The sequence below is a fragment of the Harpia harpyja genome, chromosome 14, assembly GCF_026419915.1.
Source record: "Harpia harpyja isolate bHarHar1 chromosome 14, bHarHar1 primary haplotype, whole genome shotgun sequence".
NCBI lineage: Eukaryota > Metazoa > Chordata > Aves > Accipitriformes > Accipitridae > Harpia > Harpia harpyja.
This window is the reverse complement of record NC_068953.1, coordinates 34108297-34130217: the sequence shown is the minus strand read 5'-3', so window position 1 is coordinate 34130217 and position 21921 is coordinate 34108297. Positions and strand designations below refer to the sequence as shown.

Here is a 21921-nt window from a genome sequence, read left to right as displayed (position 1 = left end):
GACGAGCTAGTTAGATAATTTACATTCAGTACAAAATACAGAAGTTGATAGGAAAAATGTGATTATGCACTGCTAGTGTACATTAGCATTTTCTTTTGATGCAGCGAATAAAATTCCCACTGAAATGACCAGAATCATTATACTTTGACATTTTTGGCTTATGAAATAAGAATACTCCAACCTGGATCTCTTCTGACATCACTGAAGAAGTCCTACGTGTTTGCATTGTCACTCATCCACATGAGGCTTTGGCTTCAAGGTTAATTCCCCTTGTCTTACAAGCAGACTGTAGCCAGGAGTGCCGGAGAGAATTCACTCTGCCTTTTTTTTTTTTCCAACTCATTTTTACTTTATGAAAATGGGCTTTCCAAACCTTGAAAAGTAATCTTTCAATTTTCCTTTTCTCTCAAACAGCAAAGGGAGGTAATGTGGCAGTTATGCGCAGTCAAAATAACAGAAGCTATACAGTATGTAGTGGAATTTGCCAAACGCATTGATGGCTTTATGGAACTGTGTCAAAACGATCAAATTGTGCTTTTAAAAGCAGGTATGTGGGTCAGTTTTAAGGTCTGCTTCCATTAGTTTTGACTGATGAAGGTGTTACCTGTATACAGTGATTGTATACGCATATATACATATGTAGTACAATGATCATTTCAAATAATACACAGGAAAAACCTCACAAATTGTCTGTGTCTTTGTTTGAAGTAATACACCTTCTTAGTTACTCTGGATAGAATGAGTTCAAGTCTATGCATGAAATTTCCATTAGGAACAAAGGGAGCGATGAGTGGGTAAAGATGGAAAAGTTGGATTCAAATTTTTTATTTTGGCTTACGAATAGTGAATAACGTATTTCAAGGTAAAAATCCAGATTGTTCTATGCAAGATGTTGTAGAAGTAATGCACTTTACAAATACTGGACAAAGTTGTTGAAGCTTCATGATCATAAATTGAAATGAGCTGCTTTGACTTAAGAGACTTCCATTACTCTAATAAAAATTATTAGAGTTTATTAGCATTAACTAGGTTGCTTTACCAAAAATTTCTAAAGGGGTTTATGGGAATTCTTTTGATTCTACTAGCAAATCAAACTATGCTCTGTTACACCACAGAAACCTACTAACTTGATTGATACTGAATGCAGAGCATAGGAAATTCTTAAATCCTCACTTGCTCTTTGCAACTGAAGTCTCTACTTAAATAGTCAAACATACATTGTTTCTGTTTTAGGGTCTTTAGAGGTTGTGTTCATCAGAATGTGCCGTGCCTTTGACTCCCAGAACAACACAGTCTACTTTGATGGCAAGTATGCTAGCCCAGAGGTTTTCAAGTCCTTAGGTAAGGAAATGTCAAGTGTTGTGTCTTAAAAAAACAGAGTAAGAATAATAAGATGCAAAAGCAAGGGGACAGCAGCTTTTAAAAATTCAGGCTATAGTATTCAAATAAAAGAGTTCCAAAGCTCAAACTGCTTATTTTGTAAGCAGTCATGCTGGCTCTGTTTGAGGCCAAGCTGATTTCAGGAGTTAAAACAGCTTCACTCTGTGCAGTAAAGGACCATTGGTGTTGAAATTCAACACTTAGATCAGGGTAGAGCAGTTTGGACACACTTGTTCAGAGCAGAAGCCCAGATTTCATATCTAGTGTAACATTTTATATATCCTGTTGGAAAAGGCAGCAGATTTTAAGCTAATTTTGGATATACTGACGTTACTGCTTTGAGGATGTTAATGGTGTTTTGTAATATGCAAAGTCCAGTTATTTGCAGGTAAAATACTGTAAATCAGGGGGTTTTATTAAACCACAGTTTATCATTTGAATTTTTTTTCCTGTATATTTTTGCTAATTTTAAAAGGATGCATTTCACTGGGTATAAATTTGGGATTTAAGCTATCTTGGAGGGCAGCGAAAATACGGCAGCAGAGAATGCTGTACAATTACTGAAGCATTCTCTGCCTTTCTAAAACACCTCAAGGTACAAGGTCTGAGTGCAAACGATTCAGAGAATGCCGTATCAGCGGTGGGTTCCAATGACACATAACTTTCATCTCTTACCAACTACATCCAGAAATTTAGGCTGGGTTGGGGCTGAGATCTGCAGAGGAGAGCCCTCTTCCATCAGGTCGCAATCCCCTTCAAAGCAGGGCTCCACTTTCGCTAACTGAGTAACAGCATGTATAACAGCAGCAGTAACCTGACTTACACCTGTGTGAGCAAGAGAATGGATGAAAGGAGACAGAGTTCCTTTTCTGCATGAAAAGCTTTGAGACATTGGCTTCTCCCTTTGCTCCTGCATGTACCTTGTATGCCTCTCTTCCCCCCCTCTTCTGTGTGCTCAATAGTCTTAAAATTAGCATTTTTCAAGTACACATTTCGAACCTCTAGTCCACAGTGACATGAGGAAGTTCCATTTAGAACAGAAACAAAGCTAAACCAATTTTGAGCTTGAAAACGGCTTGGGTTTTATCCATGTTTACCCCAAAAGAACCAAATGTGGAAAGATAACAGCGTGCAAAACCTTCAAAATACTTGCTGTCAGGGTGTGGGAGCTGGGGGCTCATGGGAATGGGATAATAAGCTCAGGCACGAGTGACATCTCACTACCATCACTCCACAGTCCTTACGGAGAAGACCATTCACCTATGAAGTATTTTACATCCCTTTTTCACCTCCGTCAGAATAAATCAACAACTCTGGAGCTCTGAAGTACTTTTAAACAATGTGGTATGAGCTGTACCTTCTTTTTGGCAGGTTGTGAAGACTTCATTAGTTTTGTGTTTGAATTTGGAAAAAGTTTATGTTCTATGCACCTGACGGAAGATGAGATAGCTTTGTTTTCTGCATTTGTTTTAATGTCAGCAGGTAAGAGATAAAGGTTTGCTCTAGGTTTATTTGGTAGAGGTTGTTTTTATTTTGAAGTCTCTGTAATGATGTTAAGACTATCAGACAGTCATCATCTTTTTGAGTGTCTCCTTCTTGACCAGAAATTTTATTTTAATAAACACATTAAAACTATGCATCTAGGAATACATTTGTTAAGTTGGAAATCCTGATCTAAGCCCTTGTCTTCCAAATTTTCACCTCATTGAGGACTCAGCTTCTTTGCAAACGCTTAAATGCATGTGAGTGAGACCACTGGATCAATCTAGGTGAGACAGGCAGAAGGTAGCCACTGAATTTATATAGTCAGCTTTTCAATGTATGTGAGCCTGCAGCTGTAGCAGAATTCTCTCAAGCACATGACGGAATGCTTCCAGCGTCACCTCAGGTCTGTTAAGCAGGGTTGCCATTTTAGTGTGGTACAAAGGTACCAAGGTAGCTTAGGTATCTGTCCCCATCATGAAACTGGGTACACTGAGCATTACAGTGCCAGACATACGAGTCACCCCAAGAGTCAGCCTGGCTCTACCATACCCATGACTAAAATAACTTAATAATCTCAAGTTGATAAAGTTGATACGCACGGTACTCCAGGTTCTGGGAAGGCTTATTAGGTCGAGTGAAACAAGATTCCAGTGCAGAAAGTCAGTTTGTGTCTGGCATAACACCCAAGGAAATAAACACTGTTTTTAGACTGCAGCACAGTGAACTCAGGAGTGGTGGTGGAAGAGTCTGTTAGCAACAGTGGGTTTATTGAGACTACCATAAAGACATTCTCGTGCTGTTTGCCAGATCGGAAGTATGTTAGCCCTGTGTCTTAGTATGTAAGCCACAGAATCCCATAGTTCTGCCACAGAGAGGATGTAGCAGCTAATACTCCTTTTCTGCTAGGAAGTTTAGGAGCTTTTTTTTTTTTTTTTTTTTTTTAAATAGCTGAGTATTTGCTTCAGATTGTTCTGTATGTCACTGTAGATCTTGGCAAGATCCACTCCAACTGCTTGTTCATTATGTGATCTATTCACTTCCCACTAAAAAGTTGCTAGCTTCATTTTGTAAATACCCTGCATTTTACAGACCTTGTCAGCAAATGATTAATAAATCTTACACAGATATGCTGCATTCTTCTAATTAAGGGCTTTATAAAAGCAATTTTAAATGCATGTAATAAATATACTCCAAAACCTATTAATTTTGAAACTCATTTTCTATATGAGAGTATATAAGAAGTGGAAGGAAGGTTGGAAACAAGAAAGATGAATCTGTAACAGACTTAGTACTTCCTGGTGCACTGTGATTGATGTCTGCGGTACTAGAGGTGTTAACTCCATTTATATTTAGATCGCTCATGGCTTCAGGAGAAAGTAAAAATTGAAAAACTCCAACAGAAGATCCAGCTAGCACTTCAGCATGTCCTACAGAAGAACCACCGAGAAGATGGAATTCTAACAAAGGTAAGAATCATACTGTACCATGTCACATGACTGTGAAAGTATGCTTTCTTATGAACAGTATACTAATTACGGTTTAAAAGCTTTTACACAGTTAGTATGTTATTTATAAACCCAGAATTCTTTGTTCAAAATCAAGGTGCTTAGGTGAAGCTATTTACTAAGAACTAGAAGAAGTGAAATTATGATGTACTAGGGAACAAGGCTGATAATGGTCTGAAAATAAGTATTTTAATGTTGAACTTCATGAAAAGTGATGAACGTTTTTATCCTGTTTCTCCTAAGCAACATTTCTGCCACACAGAATACTATTTCAGTTCTACAACATGCATGCCTTAATCCTCCTGAAATCTCTGCCTGCATGACAATTAAGTTGTTATAACATGCAATACCCAAACTAACCTTGTTTTTCAGTATTCCATGAGAAGTTCCACACAGCCTTTTTCTCAGCAGTTCTTCTAAATACTGATGCCTAGGGAAAAGAAGAGAGATACTACATACTATTATGCTAATCTAAAGTATCTTCATGTAATTTTTCAAAAATGGAAAAGTGGTGTGATGTTAAAAAAAATAAATCTGAAGAATGGGGGAAGGATAGGCATTTCCTTACAGAGGTAGTTCCTTTTAGAACTCTACACAGCCGAAAAGCTTATGCTTAGTTCACACTACAGAATTAATTGCAATCGAAGCAGGATGGTCCAGCCCCGGCTTTGCAGATTGTCCTCATTTCAAATCCTAGCTCATAAAATTCTTCTCCCAGTATATTCTTTGGATGCCTCTGTTGGAAGGAAGTTTCCTCCATGTCCTTTGATACAAATAATTTACTCGGTAAGTTCAGGGAGTACCCTAGTGATATTTTTGAAGTACAGATTTTTCTGGTCTGTTCCTTTTCAACTTATTTGGCATAAATTAAAAAAGCCTAATCTATTGCATTGCCAGTTCCCTCCATAATATTCACAGTGGGTTTAAAAGTAGTGAGGGCTGCCTTCTTCCAAGAGAATGACTAAGTTGCATGAATGAAGATCCAGCCATGAAATACTTCTGTATCAATCCAGTGCTTGGTAGGCAAGTCAGGAAACCTACTGATACATTTTCCTACACGCTTAAAGAAATGATTTTTTCACAAATAGAATTACTCCATTACTTAAATAGCCTTTTAGTGGCTTCCTCTGTTTTTGTTTGTTTGTTTGTTTGTTGGGGTTTTTTTAATCTTACATAACAAACATCTATGACTACGCATCTGAAATGTCACTGTTAAGGTAAACAATTGAAGGGAACTCAAAGTGTTTGGGAGAGCTTTAATCCTAAGAGCAAGATTGGGAGGCCTGGTTCCATATATGACCATATGACTTCTGTTCATTTTTTTACAGTTAATATGCAAAGTGTCTACTTTAAGAGCACTGTGTGGACGACATACAGAAAAGCTTATGGCATTTAAAGCAATATACCCAGACATTGTACGACTTCATTTTCCTCCACTTTACAAGGAGTTATTCACTTCAGAATTTGAGCCAGCGATGCAAATTGATGGGTAAACGTATCACCTAAGCACTTCTAGAATGTCCGAAGTACAAACATTAAAACAAAAGAAAGGAAAAAAAAAAAAAGAAAAAAAAGAAAGAAAACCAAGACACTTTATATGGCCCTGCACAGACCTAGGGAGCCAACACACTGCACATCTCTTAGCGGTCGGGGTCAGGCGAAGGATGGGAAACAATGAAACAAAGTTGAACTTGTTTTTCTCATGCATATGATTTCCATTATGCCTACAAATATGGACCCTTTTTCTGTCTCAACTTCTCAATCCTTGACCTCTGTTTACACAGACTGAGGGTACTAATGTCAGAAGGTTGTTTTCTCTTGTAGTTCACTGCCCAGACTTTTGACAGAACAATCAATTTGTTGATCAGAACAGAGAGTCCACCTAGTAATCAGCGACTGGTGTGCATTGCAGAGATTTCAGCATCAGTTTGCACAACTTGCTCATTGTTTCATGAAGGACGATTTTTTTCACCTACCACTGTTTGCCAGTAGACAGAACGGCATGAAAAGGGTCCATAGCAATAGCAACAATAGCATTATAATATATTACAGGGTAAATGGGCATGAAGACTATATATAGCAAAAGAGATATTGTTTATATATTGTTTTAATTAATATAAAATGTAGTTACTGGTATAGCTTTTCTTGTTGAATTGATAAGGCACTTTCATTTTGCACCTTTTTCTTTAAATTAAATGCTAGCGTGTTCATTGTGTTGCATGTGCACCAGAAATTCAAGTTTAACTGAAAAAGGTTTGGCAGGTACTGGTACATTGGGAGGTATTTATGCTGCTGTTTTCCATGTTACTTTTAAAGAGAGGCTGGTCATATCCTGAAATGGTTACAGATTTTTTAAAAGAGTTGAAAATAATGACAATTTTCTAAATTAAAATCAGCTTTTCAGCTGTTAAATTCAAAGGTACTTTTATTTTCAAATCTTTCAAACCTGGATGTTTAAAATCACATGCCTATGCCTAAATTCAAATTTAGGTGCACAAGTCAACAGCCTCATTTTCAAAGGTGCTGAGTTTCCGTGGTCAAAGTTAAACTAAGCAATTACAGATCATTTACAAATGAGTAACACAGCATCCTTGAAAATCAGGCTATTAAATAAAGTGTATTTCTGCCCACTGTAAATCCAGGTTCGAAGGTATTTACTCAAGTCTGTATCTACAGTAAAAGTATGTGTGTATGACATGTATGTGGAAAAGTAATTTTTATACATAATATTACATACTTTTGTACTCCATATTGTAAACAATGCCTTCAAACTCCAGCCTATCAAAATCCATAGGAGGTTTGTCTTTGACTTCAGTGAGATGAGACACTGGCCCATGGTCTTCCAGCATCCAGCAGTTCTATTTCTGGTAGCTGAACAGAGAAGTCCATTGCTCTCCTTATTTAAAAAGATGCACTTTAAAGTTTATCAGATGAGGACAGACTAACAAAGTAAAGGCACACTGTTGCTAGAAAAAAATGTTTTGTACTCTGTATAATGCCCAGAAATCATTACTATCATAAATCTGCATTCTGTAATTCTGAAATCGTGATTCCTGTATTGCATAACCAACAAATAAGCTGAATCTTGCAGTCTTTATTATTATTAATTACCATGCCCTTTTGGAATAATACCATCTCTGAGCAAATTTGGCAAGTAAACCTAGTTCTGAGGGAAGCAGATTCACAATAAACAACATCACAAAATAAACTGTGGCTGTTTGAGCCAGAGGTGCATAATTGGTTTGGATGAGATGAAGATGTACAATTGGATGCCTTGTAGGCCTACGCAAGTGAAGTTTCTGATGAAGTACATAAAAAAAAGCTAGGAACTTTAAAAAAGAAAAAAGAATGAGACAGTATGTGCTCCACTGCTATGACTTCCAAGGATGAACGATCTCTTACATGTATTACAGTTGTTGAGAAGTAACAGAAGTGAATAGAAGCACACAAGCCTAACTGTTTTAAAAAGGAGAATTAGGTCAGTGAGTTATTATAAGCAAAATAGAGGTTTATTCTATGATTTGAAGATGCTTCCTTTGGGGTCAAATTGAGACATTTAGCTACAACACCTATTAAAAATTTTATAGTCTGCCACATCAGGGGAGCTTACAGCTATCACTTGTCTCTGGTTTGGAAGGAGGGGGAGATGAGCATCATATGTTTCCCCTTCAAAGCAGTATGCCTCCTGAGTATGGGAGGGCAACACCTGCACCTCTGTGAGCACTGGGATGGAAGCATGAGAGGGCTTTTGGAAAAAGTCCATAGAGCTGTCCTTTTACTGCTCCATCCTGCCTGCTCCCAAAGAGGTGGCTCACAGCCCAGCACATGCTCTCTCCAGTCCCACCAAAACACTTTTCCTAGAATCATTGTTTACTTTATTGGAGTAACTGGCATGATATGGTACTTTCATTCTAATGTGTGTTCCTATTGTTAAAGCAACCCTTTTAACTAACAAATGTTTTCTGAATGTGACCAGCCTTAGGTGCTAGTCCTGTAAAGATCAACTAAACTTAATTTCAGTGTCTACTAATGAATAATGAAGTAAGACCTGTACTTTAGAGAGCAAGATACAACTCCTACTTCTGACAGTAAGTAGACTACCAGGCAAAATATTTGGGGATTAATTTTCAGTCACTTCCTTTTCTTACCTTTTCCTGATGAATATTAGTACTTTACCAGGCATCTAGGTGCCAGTCGTTTTGTTTGGTATCTAGTTCAGCCTATTTACACCCATAAGTCATTGACAACACAGATTTTTGGAGCATTTACTAGTAAAATACATAACCATAAAAAGGTTCCAGATAGGGCCTTAGCTGAAAGCCCTTTGCATCTTCAAACAGCTTGTGACATGATCTTCCAGGCCAGAAAGTGCTGTCATTTTTGTCCATGGGAGCTCCTGCATACTGTCACCTTGTTAAATAAGGCTGTGCATACATACCCCAAGTAACTCTGCTTTCCTGATTGCAGTTAACAGCCACTTGGCAATAGAATATTATTTTTGTTTTGCTCTTCATAGAGAGGGGGAAAAAGGGATACAGCATGGCAGATGTACTGATAAGACTTCTGTTGCCAAGGAGGCTTTTATGAAAGAGGATGTGGAATAACATCAGAGTGACTGGTAAGAGTGACGGCCATGTAAGAACCCAATGCAGCAGAGGAAAAGCACTCTGCAGAACCTCTGGGACTGTGGCCTGGTATCAGATGATCAACCAAATATTCAGTTAAAAAACATATTTGGGGTCAATGGATGTTCATGTGAGTATTTTCATAATCTGCCCAGTTCACTACAAACAAAAACCTGAGGATAGCTGAAGATAAAGGAATAATATGTTGGTTTTGAATGATCTGTTCCTTAAAGCCTGCAAAGAGATTTTCATTGGGTCTTTCTAGGAAAGAGATACTATACTGTCATTTGAACCACCCTGATTTACTTAACATCTCCAGCATTGTTTGGTGTTTTAAAAACTATGGGATTAGGTGAAAAGGGAGGCTGTTTTTAAGTTTGGTTGTTCTTTATTAAAGCTTATCTATCTTAGTATGGATACCAAGATATCTGTGTGTGTATGTGCACCTGTGTGTGTGTGAGAGAGTACACTTGTGTGCGCACATGAATATATGTGTGGGTACGTGTGAGTGGCTGCTTCTAGGCTGTTAAGTGTCAATGGAATAAAGAAAATGTATTCAATTAAGTCAAAAATAGAAGGTGGAAAAAAGATTTATTCTATACAAAGCCTTGTCTGGACCACTTTAGAGAGACTTCTATTTTTTTAACCCTTCTATAAATGTTTGATGGCACTTGAAATATTCCTGCAATAAAATGTGATTTGTGTAAACATTAAAAAAAAAAGATTTTGTAATGTGAAACAATGAAAGAAAGTAATGTAATTTTTCTAAAAAACAAAAAAAAAACAAACGAACGAACTTTGTATTATTTTCTTGATGGAATTTGTCTATTTGTCTTCGGAAAACTTTTTATTTCATTGAATGTGCCATAGTAGAGGTGTGTTTTTCTTTTTCTTTCTTTTTTTTGTTTTTTACATTTTAGATTAAAGGAATAGCTGTGTTCCGACATTCCAAAATGCAAGATGACATAGCAGTCATGATTAAAAGATTTGATTAGTAAGCTTCAATCATCGTTGCTTTTTTTGCACATGTTCTTCATTCCTCTACAGTGCAATATGTACATAGAGCACTTGCGGGTGTAACCTTGATCCCTCAGGGAAAAATACATATTTGTACAGGATTTTTCTTTTTTTTTTTTTGCCTTTTTTTTTCTTTTTATTTTTTTTGTTGGATTTTTTTTTGTTTTCGTTTTGGGTTCTTTTTGCTAAGGAATGTCGATTGAATCACTTGTCTGATGTTGAGGGGCAGCCAGATAATAATCCTAAACCACTGTCACAAAACATTGTTTAAATTTTGTGCCCTTTTATTATTTAAAAAAGAAAAATAAAAGTTATTTTCTGACAGTTCTTTGTGCTGATTGGTGAAAAAAAGGGTAAATAGATAAGCACCTTATGATTGACTTAACTGTGAATGACAATCCATCTCGTTATCAACAACAGAAGCCCTATCATTTTGGAGCTGGGGTTAAGAGTCAGAAACTAATGTGCTCAGGGATCTTCTAAAACTCTTCAACAGGGTGGCCAGTACTGCTGGTGGAACAAATTACTTTTTAAAAAATATGCTAGTATTTCTTCCCTTCCCTCCTCCCCCCAGGCACAAGAGAACTGGATATTTTTTTTAACTAAATGCTCTATGCATGCCTCATTCTCTTACTCAGTTTTGCCATATAGCCGCTCTTTGGTCTTTGTTTTGTTCAAAACAAAAGTACTCGAAACAGCGCAAAGGTTTTGCAATTACATTTTAGAAAATAGATTAATGCTGACCCATTAAATAAGTGATTGAAATGAATTTCAATACCCTCTGGACATTTTTATAACAATAGGACTGCTTTTCCAGCTGAATTTCAGTGTTTTGCAATAGAAAATGGGTTTTCAGTATTTAAATTATTGTCAGAGAAAACAAATCAGTTTATGATAGTACAATAAGAATGAAAAGGTAATCATTAGGTTTCAGCAATGGTGTCACATAAAATGGAACATAGATCTGCAGGAATACAAGAACAACACTTCAGATGTTGTCTGTCATTGTTGCATATGCTTCATAGTAAAGCAAAAAACCTGACTGGAAAGAAACACTGAGGCTGAAGACATTTTCATATCTAGTACATCAAATACAGCAATTCCAAGTGATTACAATGGCACCAAAAACCAGCAATGTCTAGGAAGTCTCCAAGTGCCAAACTGTAGGATTCTGGAAGCGTGTCCCAATTAGCCTTCTTTTATGGCTTCATATTCCTTTGAAAATGCAGGTAGAAAAGTTAATAAGCAACTACAAACAAAATGAGCAAGATTTCAAGACTTTGGTTAGATTGGGAAGAGAGTGAATTTCTCCATCAAACATGTCTGTCTTCTTACAAAAAGCATCAGTTCTCCAGTATCTTAAGTTATTGAGGGTTTTTCCACTGGGTATATGGCTTCCAGTTGTTTACTTTAGGTTGCTTAATAAATAGGGAAAACTTTATTATGGTATTACAAGCCAATGGTCGCATTTAGCTTGGAATGGCCTTCCAAGGCAGACAGCTGCTTAGCAAGTATGACCTCTTGATCAGTTTGTGTTCTGGCATCTTCAGTAGAAGAAAATTCCTATTGCTGATTCACAACAGAACCTATTCTTCACACACTTGTGTATCAATTAAACATACTGTTAATACATAAAATCTATAAGATGTTTTAACTATGTAGTGGGGTGATCCAAACATCAAAATATCTTTTTTTTGGATTGGCATAGACATTCCCCAGTCTGTACTTGATGAACAAAACAGGTTGCACAGTACAAACTGTGCAAACAATGTGTATTTTTTTTCCTCTACTCCCCAATGTAGATAAACTTATAAATGTCAGAAACAGCATTTACTATCCAATATCTAAAAATAATAAGCAATTTTCTCTTGAGTACTCAGTATATAAAATTCTGCCTGTGCTAGCTGATTCAGCTTGCACAGAAGAAACATCTTTATTTTCCTTAGCTGGAGAAATATAACTATTACAATTATTTTTTCATTATTAATACTAATATTTATTACTTTTAAAAGTTTCATCCATGAATATATTTGAATATTAGCCTCCTATTCTCTTATATATTCCTGTCAGTAAATCATTTGGTGGAAATGAGGGCAAATGCATACAGATACCAAATACAACAACAAAAAGAAAAGTTTTTAAATTTAAAGGAGTATTTATTTAAAAATCATTGCAGTATGTGCTTTAATCCTAGTACTGTGATAATAGCTCGCTAAATAATGCTAAGTCACTGGACTTGAGGGGAAAAATACATAAAATTTAGGATAATATACAGTCTATCTTTGGAACTTTATTCAGGTACTAAATAGAATTTTAACATCAAAATAAAAGCTGTATTCTACCTTTTTCATATGTAATGTTGCTGTTTATCTCTTCTTTTTTTTTTGCCTTTATCATTGGTAGAATATAGCAATAACTTTATAGCAATAAGTAGGCTATCCAAATAAGAAACAAAACATGATAAAGGCTTCAGATCAATACTCGTAGGTTCATTTCTTCTGCCACAATATTCACTTGTATGTCTTCCCTCATAATCTCATTACTTCTTCAAGCTGAACTTCACAATCAAGTTGTTCAACTTGATGTGTGACATAACACCTTTTTGTTAACATTTGCATGTTTTTGGTGTTCATATGTCCTTTGTATACTTGTTTTCCTGTAAGTCAGTGTTTCTCAAGCTTTCTGAAAGCACAATTCCTCTGGGTTGTATTTCTTCATAGGGCCCTCTGTTGGAATTAACTTTTTCTAGGGCAGGGAGTGCAAACCAGCTGTAATGATGGGCAGCATTTCCTAACTGCAGGAACTGAGGTGCTGCTAGTACGTGGTAACTCCATGGCTACTGCAAATGCTTGCAGCCAACAGCCAGCTCTTCTAGCTCCTCCACACTGGGGGGCTGAGCTGCATCCAGTAAGTGGGACAAGTTCCCTGGCCTGCGCACTCCTCTGCAGCCAGCACAACCACATGCTCTGCGCTGGAGAACTGAGCTGCTGCACTTCACACAGAACGGAGCTACGTTTGCCTGACATCATGTTTTGATAATAATCTTAACACTTTGGCAACTTTCAAATGGTTGTGACTTTCAGTTTGAGAAACACTACCCTAAATTACCCCACAAAGTCTTAATGTAGATGCACAAACTTTACAGGAACTTGCAATCTGTAATGCTATCTATATCTAATGCAGAGAATTCATAAGCAATACAGTGAATTTTATTTCACAAAAAGGCATACGTACTGTACACCTTTCTAAATCCAAAATGTTCCTCATTTCTACATTGATTTAGAAACCAGTTACAGAACAGTGGTGAATATTTAAACTATTAGGACATTAACTGGCTGCTTCTTTATATGTAACTGTATTGTCTGCCTGCTCCTTTTCTGGAGATGTGTTTTTGTATTGCATGTTTGGGCCAATGGGAGGCTTCAAGCTACAATGTATTTTCCCAGATTAAATATATTTAACATATGACAAACCCCAGACAAGGCTTTTTAAAATGTATAAAGAACTGCAGTGTTAGGTGGTTTATTTGCAAACTGTTTTCAATGTTGTCCATTTTTATGGCACCTTTAACAATATTCTTGTTTCCAAAGTACAAAAAAAAGGTTAAAAATACTCTAGCCATAACTGAATGTCAAGCAATAAAAACAAATGACTTTTTGTGCATAGATTTAAAAGAAATACAAGTTTTAGACATCTGCATGTAAATGCAATCTCTTGTTTACTGCTTTCTTAAACTTGAGCAACTGATTCCTTATTTTACTACTAATTTAAGGACTTGTAATGGCCTGTAAACATTTTATCTTGCTCTATTCTTTCAACTCTAACTTTGTCTCTGCTTTGGAGTCATAATATTTAATGTTGTTCTGCTCACCTCTATACAGTTAACTTTTTGCTTTCATTCTGTATAGATAAAGTTATACTATAAACAGCCTACACAGCGCAAATATTTATCTGTTTATCAAATACCACATTATGCTGTATAATATCTGTTTTACTATATAATCTATTTTAGACATAGCTGTTTAGAACTAGAGTGTGCTATTTTTGTGTTTTTCTGATGTGTGGTGCTAGATAAGTTACTTTTGTGAACAAAAGCAAACAAACCCCTTTTATTCCTAGACAATACCACCTTTGGGTCTTGTTAATTTCACTGAGTATAACTATATATAAATATATATATATTTGTGTATATATATATATATATACACCAACTTATGCCCAACAAGTACCTGTATCAGAGTACAAGATTTGGGACATGGTTTTCTCTTTAAATGCATAGTGTCATTATATAAATTATTCTATAGTATATTTAATAAGGAGAAAATTACTTCACCGGTACAGATACTTGATATCAAATGTAGAATTTTTTTCTACATTATTAACATTATTAACGTTATTAAAAATGTTCTGTCCAGCTTGTTATCCTTTTGGTTACTAAAACAGTCTGCCTGTATTGTATCAGAAAAAAGAAAAACATCTAATCTGCCAGTATAAAGTAATTACAATATGCTGTCTGTCTGATAGGGAGGTAGTTATTTGGCTTGTTGGGAGAGTTCTATCCTGTCGTTGCATCCGATATTTATAGATGTTATTCTGCTGGGTGCCTTCCTCCCTCTTCACTTTAAATAGGATCTGTACACACTCAAACTGCGGATGTTACTAGGCCATGCCTACACACTTAACTCCAGTTACTGTAAATAGGAATTTTCTGTAAATCTTCCATGATAGATGGATGGCTAAATTCAGTCCTTGGATATGCTTTATAAATCATGCATACATATCCAAGGACAGCCATTAGCAACTAAAATTAATTAAGAAGTGGAATTTGCAATGTTTTGTCAGGTCTGGGGGTTTTGTTTTTATTTTTCATGTATACCTTAATTTACGTAGTCATGTACCCTTAAAATATTCCTATCCCCTGTTCCTTTCATTCTAGATACTGTTTTCATGTTAATTCTTAAAAACTGATGGATATCAAATATCTAACTAAGGAGGTAATTAACCTTTTAAATATTTATTAGAATTTTTCTGTAATATTACTGAATTTATAAGATCTTTAGCAAAGATTTTTGAGCAATTTATTAAATACAATGTTTCTGTTTACTGCACTTTTTGATAATAGAAGGTAGTGAATTTTAAAGCCATGGTTCTTGGCTTCCATGCACTGCTTTTATACCCTCAATCCAAGGAATATATATATATAAATAATTTTTTTTAAACAACAAACATACTGTTGTCCTAAAAATAAATACAAACTTTACTGCACCGTGGATATATTTTCATAAGTGGAATGTTTAACTGCAAACACTATCAGGACAATTATAAAAACCTCTTGAAGCTACAATCTTATTTAAATATAAGCCATGACAATTTTATTTTCCCTTGTTTTAAGTCACCTTTTGATATTTTCAAAGAGAAAAGGACTCGCTCTTAAATTTGTATGTACCAACCTATACATAATGCCAGGAACACGTGCTCCCTATTGTTTTAATAGTTTGATATATTTATGCAAACCATTTGGTTAACATATATTCTCCCTGTTTACTAAATGTTCAACGTAACAAGACCAGAATAAATGCTGATTATAAATATACATCAGTTTGAAGATTAAGCACATAGACTTCAAAAACCTCGTTGAGTGATATGCTCAGATTTCTGTAAATACACACAAGTTTAAATGCAATTATACTGTACATGTAAATATATGCTGTCTGTTATGTGTACAGTATGTATAAATTCCTTTTCTAGCCACAATAAAATGTAAGCCATCAAGAGGAATACTAAAGTGGTATTGTACTAAACCTTTGCTAATGATCTTTACCCAATCACTTAACTTTTCACTTTCATGGACCTTTCCAACTCACTCTTACGATAGCCTGCTTATATTCAAGTTTGTTATTTTACTCAGTCCCGAAAAAAGTATTTTGATTCATTTTGTAAATATGACTGTAAAAATAAGAGATTTAATGTTGTCTTTTAAATACTCCAATTTTCATTCTAATATGAATGTTGTTATATTGTACTTAGAAACTGTACCTTTAATATTACATTACCTTTATTAAGTGCATTGAACACATCGATTTTAGATGTGCTTTATGTACTGTTATCCTGTAATAAAACTTCAGCTTCTAATGGAAAAATTCGTCTTAATTTTTTGTCAGTAGCATCTTGTTTGTTTTTCTGAATTGTGGTTTATTATGCTTATTCCTTAAGGAATGCACAATTACAAAATTAGGCTGTGCTTCCAAGCACGTATATCAGAGCTGTTTAGAACACACATCACGTAACGTTTGGCAGCAGGGAAACAAGACTCCCGAACACCTTTTAAGCTCCCCTTTTGGCCAACAAGAGCTTTAAACCTCCTTAGAATGAACGTGGACTAATCTAGCTTCCCTCTCCTTGAAGGTGTCTTCTTGTCTGAAATCACAGTTCACTGCATCAAGTGCAAGATACAAGAAATCTGGCTTAAGGCTGTCCCAGTGACTTTGGAAATACTGCTTTGGGCTAGATCTAAGCGAGGATTTGGGTATCAAAATTGATGTTTTAATACAATTTAGGCATCAAAATTCAAAGGTGCAACTCCCCTCTGCTGTCCTAACTTTGGGAGCACCTGAATGCCAGCAGCACGCTTGGTCATAAGACTTCAGGCATGTAACATTCTCCTTCTGCACCTACCCAGAAATGTCTCAGTCTTGACAGAGCTTTAACAGCTCAGTATTTATATGCCCGACCATGATCCGGAAATAGGCATTAGCATTCATCTTTTAAGCACTGTATCTGGAAGCAGCCTTCACCTACAGATCAAGTCTACAAGAAAAAACTAGTGGAAGTGATCACTTTCGTAGAACTGTACCGCTAAGTTGTACCATTTGTTCTACAGCAGCTCCATGACTAAAGCAGTCTTCGAGACATTGAAAATCCAGATTTAATTTTCTCATCCTCAGGACTGATTCCTGCCCAATCTTGCCACTCACAGGAGAGTTCCTAACCACCAAGATACAGGTTAGGCAACAACTATGTATGTTCAATATAAAATGGAGGAATTTTTCTGAAGTGAGAGACGAACCAAGGACTCCCATGCCTCCCCATAAGGAAAGCTAAACTGTAAGTTAGGAGGTGGTGGTTTTGACCCCCAACCATTTCACAGAATCACAGAATGGTTGATGTTGGCAGGGTCCTCCAGAGGTCACAAGCAGGGCCACCTAGAGCCAGTTGCCCAGGACCATGTCCAGCTTTTGAGTATCTCCAAGGATGGAGGCTCCACAACCTCCCTGGGCACCCTGTGCCAGTGCTCGGTCACCCTCACAGTAAAAAAGTGTTTCCTGATATTCATGTTTATGTCATGGAAGCAGAAAGACCACATGTAGGAAGTAGCACCATTTAAAAAAAGGACACTGCAGGTTTTAGGGAGATGCAGACTGAAGTAGAATTTAACCTGCCACACTCACAATCTGAGGTAAGTCTTCTAAACATTCAGCTATGTAACTGTTACCATACCTGGGTTTTGAAGTAAGATTACTCCTTACAAGGCTACCTCCAGGACTGGGCGCTGGGTGGATCCAGTAGGGAGACAGAAACCTTTCTGCTTCTCTGAGATACAAACCAAAAAAGGGCAGAATTAAATTCCAACAATGTCCTTAAAACTAATGTGCATGCAAGCTAAAGGGACTCCTTTCTTTGTGGGTTTGGACATCATTCTGAATCATCTCAGTATTTTTATGTATTTTTGTATAGTGCCCTGAGTTCCAGTTACAGGACTAGGTGCTGTGAACACTGTGATTGCTTCATGCCACAATCCTCAATTCCCTCTTCATTTCTCCATCTGTAGAGCTGTGAAGGGGACCACTTTTTTTTATAATACCACAAGCAAATGAGTTTCCACCACCTAGACCTACAGGTACTAAGAATATTTGAATTCCACATTTTATCACATTGGGAAGCCCGAGCATCAGAAAAAAGGTTTTGTGGCTCTGCCCACGCTAACAAGTGGGAAGTGAGCCAAGGAAACTGGAAGCCCAGGAGAGGAGGGAAGCTGATAAATGCAGCAACCTCCGCAAGACACCTTAGCCCTCTCACACACGGCCCCAACCTCCCTCAGGGGCGAGCCGCCCGGCAGAGCCCGGCCCAGCGACCTCTGCGCACCCAGGGCGGGAACTGCCGCTCGAGGCACCCAACGCCAGGTCAGGGCCACACCTTAGTGAAGAACGTGGAGTCGGAGCGGAGCCCACAGCGCGGAGAGGCCCTAGGCACAGTTCACCTCCTGGCGCGGCGGGACGGGGCCGGCCCTGCCACGGGCGACGGGCCGCGGCGGCGGCGCGCCCTCACCCCCACCCTGCAGCGACTCCCCCTGCCACAAGATGGCCGCCGCGGCCCCTCCAGGAGCTGCTCGAGCCCATGTTGCCATTGGCTGGCTCAGAACACCTGATCCCGCGCGCCGGGCGCTCTGCTATGCTGATTGGCCAACGCCGTGAGGCAGGCTCACGCGGCTGAGAGACGAGGAACCGGCGAGTACGCTTCCCCGAGGGGCCTGTCAAGATGGCGGCCAAGGGGCAGCTGCTGACCTGGTAAGCACGTTCCCCCCTCGTCCCCCTAACCTAGCAGGGCGCGTCTGAAGAGCGGCGGGCGGGAAGCCGTCCCCTCGCTCCGCGCTGCTCCGCCCGCCGCGCGGCAGGGACTCGCATGCTCCCGGGGGGGGAGCGGGCTGGCCCTGGGTTCCCGCGCCCGCCTGGCTCCGCCCCGTCGCTGAGGGAGGGTGGGGCGGCGCCATTTTTTGTCGTTCTCTCGGTGCAGGAAGGCAGCTGAGTGTGCTTTGCCTGAGGAAGCGTTAGCTTCTGTGTTTATGTATGTTCAGAAACGAGGAACGATTGAGTAATGCACACCCACGATCTGGATTTGGGGCAGTGACGTTGTTCTTGTTTTTAATACGAAAAGCCCTACAAAGAAGTAATGCGGCTTTTTAAGTCTAGAGAGGTAGGCTGGTTTTGAATTAGTTCATTCCTGAGGAAGACAGAAATAAATCTTTCCTTGTGCCTTTCTAAACAGTTTGGGAAGATTGGCATTGCATAAACTCTGTACACTGGAAGGGCTATATTAAAAAAAAAGAGAAAAGAAGGTAAGGTCTGTGTAGAAGACAAAATATCTCTTCTGGAAAACTAAAACCAAAAGATTGTTGTATTTTTCTCAAAATTCCAGCAAGTTTAGCCCAGTGTTTGTTTTTGATTAATGAATATCTGAAAGCGTGTAACTCCATCAGAACTTCTCTCACCATATCTAGAATTTATATCCTGTATTAATTAAATTGTTCTTTTTGGACTGTGAAGAACATGTGTATTTTACTATTGAAAACCAGTAGGGAATTAGTATATATGTAAATTCCTTAAAGAAGGAATATGGAAACACTGTGTAGATGGCCTTTTTTTTTTCCTGTAATAAATAATTCTGTTCTTTGTTTCTCAGGGGTAGATGTGGCCTTTAATTTTTTGTCTATTGCAATGTTCTTGTTTTGTTTTTAGTTTTATTTTGTTGTTGTTGTTTTTTTATTATTATCCAGGGATATTTCACCAACAAATGGCAGTGAAGTATTTTTCTCACGTGAAATTTATGAAAAATATTCATTGGCTCCAAGCCTTTCTGAACTGTGGCATTTATCAAACAGGTATATTCTATTATGTTACAATTTTGTGCTGTTTGTCATCATTCTGTTGATACATACCCTTACTGTTTTGGGGAAAGCTGTGTATTACCCAGCATGCAAGGATTTGTTACTGACGCATTGGTCCAGCAGTTGGTCTGTGCTTTACCTATTGTGAAACCTCAGAAAGTGGGAAGAGTCTAGGTTGGGACCTCTGGTCTTTCGTGTCTTTTGGGGAGTGGGGTGGTATTTGGGGGGGTTGGGATGGGGTTTGGGTTATTTTTGGGGGGTAGTGCTTGTTGGTTTTTTGCTCTCTTTTACGTACCAAAGAGAGATGAAGTTTGACCCACACTCTTAACTGGTCACGGTAAGGATCCTGTAACCCGTGAGCCAGACCTAATTCTTTTTAGAAATTAATGTCTTGCTGTCTGTCCATGTCTTCTCACTTTGGAGAAGGCTGATGATAGTGTACATTGAAATTCTTTTTACCTGTATCTTTTGGAAGTAGCCATCACCATTTACATAAAGCCAACAGTGTCTAAGGTGCAGTGGAGATGCAATTAATTCCTTGAATAATGAAGAAACTGTATAGAGTGTTAGCTGAAGGGTGAGAAATGAAATTGTGTGAACACCGGTGGTACAGGTAGTATTGTTTGTGCAGTTTTGATGTCTTTTTTAATTTTCTTAAGTTGAGGAATTAGAAACAACTTTTGTTTCGCATAGTGAAAAGCATGGCTCATGCTGCTGAATTTCAAAAGTTGGAGGACTGTATTTAGGCTATTGTCTTTTTTTCAGAAGTCATTAAGCTGGTAGGGAGGTACAAGTGGCAAGTGTCTCATGGTGGATGAACATTCACACCGCAAAGAATGTGGATGGGAGATCAAGGTAGTGACTGTGCTCTAAGTGGGGAGTTCAGCATGTGAAGAAATAATTTGTTCTAAAGGGGAATTACAGTATTTTTATGAACTGACACTGAGAATGCACATTTGAGGGGAACACCTGTCTTCATCACATGACTATATCCCACATCTTTGGCTAGAGAAGGCTTTTCTGGTTCATCTCTGTAGGAGCAACTTTCCTTGAACTGCCAGAGATGAGCACAGCCCTCACAGCTTGCTACTGGGTACACTGGATATTACTGCAGGATTCTTCCTTTAGATGATGTAGAAAAAGGGTTTCTGGAGTAGACATGACTGCACTCAAGAGTGGGATTGTGTTCAGTTGTGTGTAATAGAAGTGGGTTTATAGCCAGAAGAGAGGTTGCAACCAGAAAAATTCAGAAATTGATGGAACTAGGTTGTATGGCCATAGTCAAGAGGAAAAGAAATGGAACCCATTGGGGCAAACGTGAAAGTAAAAGCTGGCGGAAATTTGTCGATTTTTATTATTGGGGTTTCTGATAGATATTTACTAAAGTGTATGTTCTCTCGCCATAGAAGCTGTGAAGGCAAGTTGCTGATAAAATGAAGGGGAAAAATTTAAGCTGTCAGCTCAAATAAAGTATAATGCTGTAAATATGGACAGAAAAGCTCTGTCAGATTATTTTGGTTTGCACCCTGATGAAGACTGTGACAGCACTGCATACTGAAATGATCTTGATGTGCTGCCATTTCATTCAGTGCTGAATATAGCCAATTTAAGCTGCTAGAATTTCTTGATGTTCCTACATTGGCATATCTGAGTCAGCATCTTGTCGCTGCTGCTGCTTAATTAAATTTGCCAGTTTGTGCCACAAGGATGGACACTTTCTCATATTCAGAGAGACAGCTGTGAAGTATTATTAAGAACTGTGGACGTGATACTGCTGGGTTTGAAAAAACACTTGAGATGTTTTCTACTGCTGAAATCGTATCTCAAAAATATGCTTTTTCCAAGATCAGCAGTTAATGTTCATTTAGTTAACCTTAATTATTTTATCTCTTAAGAAAATAGAGCAGGGCTAAGATGGCCGTCATATACTGGAGTTGTTTTAAGAACCAGCTTTATAACATTACTTCTTTGGTTTTTTTAGGGGAGCTATGCCCCTTGCCTTAGCCCAATATTATTTTTGGCAACTGATTTCAGCATTGTTTAGAGTAGAAGATGAAACTCTTGAATTGTGTGCTCTGTTTTTAGGAATTTTTTCATTGAAATCCAGAATTTCTATTGTTACAATTAAGTAGTTTTAATTTACTTTTTTTACAGTGAAAGAAAGGCTTTTTCTAGTTGAGTCTTTCTCCTTTACAATCATAACTTTGACTCATAAGTTAGACCTTTTTGAGTGCAACCTGTTTCTGAA

General features: G+C 37.8%; 2 protein-coding genes and 1 long non-coding RNA gene across 12 annotated transcripts in view; 2 read left to right on the top strand and 1 right to left on the bottom strand.

Annotated features, from left to right (window-relative positions):
- Window positions 1-7414, top strand: part of RORA (RAR related orphan receptor A) — a 382970-nt gene extending 375556 nt beyond the window's left edge. For all 3 annotated transcript variants that reach the window (XM_052807358.1, XM_052807356.1, XM_052807357.1), the window contains 5 exons: window positions 415-547; window positions 1234-1341; window positions 2752-2862; window positions 4219-4331; window positions 5699-7414. In XM_052807358.1, coding sequence (XP_052663318.1) covers window positions 415-547; window positions 1234-1341; window positions 2752-2862; window positions 4219-4331; window positions 5699-5863 — 630 coding nt within the window. In that variant the 3' untranslated portion in view covers window positions 5864-7414. The remainder of the gene's footprint in view (window positions 1-414; window positions 548-1233; window positions 1342-2751; window positions 2863-4218; window positions 4332-5698) is intronic.
- Window positions 7415-11098: 3684 nt separating this feature from the next.
- LOC128150788 (uncharacterized) lies at window positions 11099-18322 on the bottom strand. Its single transcript, XR_008238175.1, has 3 exons — window positions 18206-18322; window positions 17510-17602; window positions 11099-11227 (listed from the first exon to the last, which is right to left on the bottom strand). It is a non-coding gene; the product is annotated as an uncharacterized LOC128150788 (long non-coding RNA).
- A 151-nt stretch (window positions 18323-18473) lies between these two features.
- ICE2 (interactor of little elongation complex ELL subunit 2) overlaps window positions 18474-21921 on the top strand; it is a 41045-nt gene continuing 37597 nt past the window's right edge. For 6 of the 8 annotated variants that reach the window (XR_008238135.1, XR_008238136.1, XM_052807053.1 and 3 more), the window contains exons 1-2: window positions 18474-18576; window positions 19563-19667. Coding sequence is in view for 5 of the 8 variants with exons in the window: in XM_052807053.1 (XP_052663013.1) it covers window positions 18548-18576; window positions 19563-19667 (134 nt within the window). In the remaining 3 variants the exon portion in view is untranslated. Of the gene's footprint in view, window positions 18577-18817; window positions 18983-19562; window positions 19668-20189; window positions 20529-21921 lie in introns of those variants that run through there. The other 2 variants (XM_052807055.1, XM_052807054.1) reach the window with 2 other exon arrangements.